The sequence below is a fragment of the Coregonus clupeaformis genome, chromosome 1 (genome assembly GCF_020615455.1).
Source record: "Coregonus clupeaformis isolate EN_2021a chromosome 1, ASM2061545v1, whole genome shotgun sequence".
Classification (NCBI taxonomy): Eukaryota; Metazoa; Chordata; class Actinopteri; order Salmoniformes; family Salmonidae; genus Coregonus; species Coregonus clupeaformis.
In genome coordinates this window covers 4,025,078-4,029,356 of record NC_059192.1, presented here as the reverse complement: position 1 = coordinate 4,029,356, position 4,279 = coordinate 4,025,078, and the positions used below count along the sequence as shown (strand labels likewise).

At 42.6% G+C, this 4,279-nt stretch overlaps 1 protein-coding gene across 2 annotated transcripts in view; it reads left to right on the top strand.

Annotated features, from left to right (window-relative positions):
* Positions 1–3,847, top strand: part of ly6pge (lymphocyte antigen 6 family member pge) — a 9,455-nt gene extending 5,608 nt beyond the window's left edge. For both annotated transcript variants that reach the window (XM_041897312.1, XM_041897303.1), the window contains exon 3: positions 3,365–3,847. In XM_041897312.1, coding sequence (XP_041753246.1) covers positions 3,365–3,561 — 197 coding nt within the window. In that variant the 3' untranslated portion in view covers positions 3,562–3,847. The remainder of the gene's footprint in view (positions 1–3,364) is intronic.
* Positions 3,848–4,279: the final 432 nt, after the last annotated feature.

The following is a 4,279-nucleotide window of genomic DNA, read 5'->3' as shown; positions in this document are numbered from 1 at the left end:
GTTCTATCATGTAATGTTTATATGTGGTGGGCACTGCACAGAACACTGTGAATCACTGTAATGTTCTATCATGTAATGTTTATATGTGGTGGGCACTGCACAGAACACTGTGAATCACTGTAATGTTATATAATGTAATGTTTATATGTGGTGGGCACTGCACAGAACACTGTGAATCACTGTAATGTTCTATCATGTAATGTTTATATGTGGTGGGCACTGCACAGAACACAGTGAATCACTGTAATGTTCTATCATGTAATGTTTATATGTGGTGGGCACTGCACCGAACACAGTGAATCACTGTAATGTTTTATCATGTAATGTTTATATGTGGTGGGCACTGCACAGAACACAGTGAATCACTGTAATGTTCTATCATGTAATGTTTATATGTGGTGGGCACTGCACAGAACACAGTGAATCACTGTAATGTTCTATCATGTAATGTTTATATGTGGTGGGCACTGCACAGAACACAGTGAATCACTGTAATGTTCTATCATGTAATGTTTATATGTGGTGGGCACTGCACAGAACACAGTGAATCACTGTAATGTTTTATCATGTAATGTTTATATGTGGTGGGCACTGCACAGAACACAGTGAATCACTGTAATGTTCTATCATGTAATGTTCTATCATGTAATGTTTATATGTGGTGGGCACTGCACAGAACACAGTGAATCACTGTAATGTTCTATCATGTAATGTTTATATGTGGTGGGCACTGCACAGAACACAGTGAATCACTGTAATGTTCTATCATGTAATGTTTGATTATGTGTCAATGAATCCCGTAAGGAACCCCATTAGCTGCTGCTAACACAGCATTTACTCTTCCTGGGGTTCAAGGGATGGGCCGCAAACTGTCGAAAATGTCATTCATTCATTCATTCATTCATTCATTCATTCATTCATTTCTTCATTCATATGACATTATAAAGCGGTCATATTTCGTCACTACAAGCCTTACAATTTATTAAATCAGTATCATAATGCATTATACCTTAAATGCCATTTTGGGGGAAAAGGCTAACTCTGCTCCATCATTCATTGAATCTGATGGCTCACTGATGATCAAAAAAGATTGTGGGAGCTGTTTTTTTTTAGACTTCAGTGCTGATTTTGACATTATCGATCATAGTCTGCTGCTGGAAAAACGTTTGTGTTATGGCTTTACACCCCCTGATATATTGTGGATAAAGAGTTACTGTCTAACAGAACACAGAGGGTGTTCTTTAATGGAAGCCTCTCCAACATAATCCCCAGGGCAACTGTCTAGGCCCCTTACTTTTTTCAATCTTTACTAACAACCTGCCACTGGCTTCGAGTAAAGCCAGTGTGTCTATGAATGCGGATGACTCAACACTATACACGTCAGCTACTACAGCAACTAAAATAACTGCAACACTTAACAAAGAGCTACAGTTAGTTTCAGAATGGGTGGCATGCAATAAGTTAGTCCTAAATATTTCCAAAAACTAAAAGCATTGTATTTGGGATAAATCATTTATTAAACCCTAAACCTCAACTAAATATTCTAATGAATAATGTGGAAATTGAGCAAGTTGAGGTGACTAAACTGCTTGGAGTAACCCTGGATTGTAAACTGTCATGGTCAAAACATATTGATACAACAGTAGCTAAGATGGGGAGAAGTCTGTCTATAATTAAGCTCTGCTCTGCCTTCTTAACAACACTATCAACAAGGCAGGTCCTACAGGCCCTAGTTTTGTCGCACCTGGACCACTGTTCAGTCGTGTGGTCAGGTGCCACAAAGAGGGACTTTACAATTGGCTCAGAACAGGGCAGCATGGCTGACGCTTAAAGTACACAGAGAGCTAACATTAATGACATGCATGTCAATCTCTCATGGCTCAAAGTGGAGGAGAGATTGACTTCATCACTACTTGTTTTTGTAAGAGGTGTTGACAAGCTGAATGCACCGAGCTGTGTGCTAGTAGTTTAAACAGACAGCTCGGTGCATTCAGCTTGTCAACACCTCTTACAAAAACAAGTAGTGATGAAGTCAATCTCTCCTCCACTTTGAGCCATGAGAGATTGACATGCATGTCATTAATGTTAGCTCTCTGTGTACTTTAAGGGTCAGCCATGCTGCCCTGTTCTGAGCCAATTGTAAAGTCCCTCTTTGTGGCACCTGACCACACGACTGAACAGTGGTCCAGGTGCGACAAAACTAGGGCCTGTAGGACCTGCCTTGTTGATAGTGTTGTTAAGAAGGCAGAGCAGAGCTTAATTATAGACAGACTTCTCCCCATCTTAGCTACTGTTGTATCAATATGTTTTGACCATGACAGTTTACAATCCATGGTTACTCCAAGCAGTTTAGTCACCTCAACTTGCTAAATTTCCACATTATTCATTAGAATATTTAGTTGAGGTTTAGGGTTTAATAAATGATTTATCCCAAATACAATGCTTCGGACACCCATGCATACCCCACAAGACATGCCACCAGAGGTCTCTTCACAATCTCCAAGTCCAGAACAGACTATGGGAGGCGTACAGTCCTACATATAGACAGATTTCAAAAACGGGTAAAATTCACCTTATGGAACAGTGAGACACACACAGGTACAGACACATGCATACAAGCGCTAGCACACACACACCCTACACACACCTACACTGTAACATTGTTGTATGGTGGTATTATACATTTTGTATTGTAGATATGTAGTGGTGTAATAATTTTATATGATGTACTGTTTTATATTTTGTTTTATATGTAATGTAAGTGCCTTAATGTGTTTGGAGCCCAGGAAGAGTAGCTGATTCGTAGCAGCTAATGGGGATCCCTAATAAATACAAATAGAAATACCTGCAGGCTTTACGTAAAATGTTACCCTGTGTTTTAACAAAGGCACTTATCTGTTTCTCTCTCTTCTTCCTCTGCCCCCTCTCGCCCCCTACTCCCTCTCCATTCATACTTGCTCTCTCTCTCTCTCTCTCTCTCTCTCTCTCTCTCTCTCTGTCTCTCTCTGTCTCTCTCTCTCTCTCTCTCTCTCTCTCTCTCTCTCTCTCTCTCTGTCTCTCTCTCTCTCTCTTTCTCTGTCTCTCTGTCTCTCTCTGTCTCTCTCTCTCTCTCTCTCTCTCTCTCTCTCTCTCTCTCTCTCTCTCTCTCTCTCTCTCTCTCTCTCTCTCTCTCTCTTTCTCTGTCTCTCTGTCTCTCTCTGTCTCTCTCTCTCTCTCTCTCTCTCTCTCTCTCTCTCTCTCTCTCTCTCTCTCTCTCTCTCTCTCTCTCTCTCTCTCTCTCTCTCTCTCTCTCTCTCTCTCTCTCTCTCTCTCTCTCCCTCTCTCTCTCTCTCTCTTTTGCTCTGTCTCATTCTCTCTCTCTCAGGCGGAGTGATGAAGTCCTGCTCCTACAAGTCTTTCTGTAGCCAGGCCAACAGTCAGGGTTACCGGTCGCCAGGGGTCAGAGTTCACTGCTGTTTCTCTGATGACTGCAACGTGACAGGAAACGCATCCAAGCTGGAAGGAAGTCTCAGCTACCTGCTGCTCCTCCTTCCCCTGCTCCTCCACTGGATCTCAAACTAAACATATAGCCCTGACCCAACACAAACCAACAGCCATACCAACTACCCCACATACCTCCCTACCCTACCCTACTCTACCCGACTCTAACCCTAACTCTCCAAGCCTCAGCTACCTTCCCCACTCTTGCTATGGCCGACTACACCATCTAACTCTGCCTATCTAAAGCATCTAAAGTAACACTCCCAACCCTAAAATAACCATTGATATCACCATATAACCAACCCAGAACAAACCTAACCCAAACCAACCCAGAACAAATGAAACCCAACCAAATCCAACCAAGAACAAACCCATCCCAAACCAACCTAACCCACAACAAACCCAACCCAACCCAACCTAAACCCAACCTAACCCAAACCCAGTCATGCCAACTAACTACCCCTACCTACTGTACCCCCCACTCCCAATCTAAGTATGGCCAACTATGTCATCTAACTCTACGCCATCCAAAGTTCTCAACCCTATAGGAAGACCTTCAACAACACAACTGGCCCAGACGACCTTCTCTAGCCTCCATCTCCAGCATCCTTATCCCATCCTCTCTAGCTAATTCCTTCACTCTAACCCAAACCCTGTCCCACACCAGCATTTATTTCATTCCTCAAGCAACAGCAGCACACACGGCCGCTAAATCGTGCTTATGCATGTGTGCACAATATATAGTGTCATAAGACGGGTTGTAACTGAAGATCTGGACTCAATCGGGTGATAAGATGAT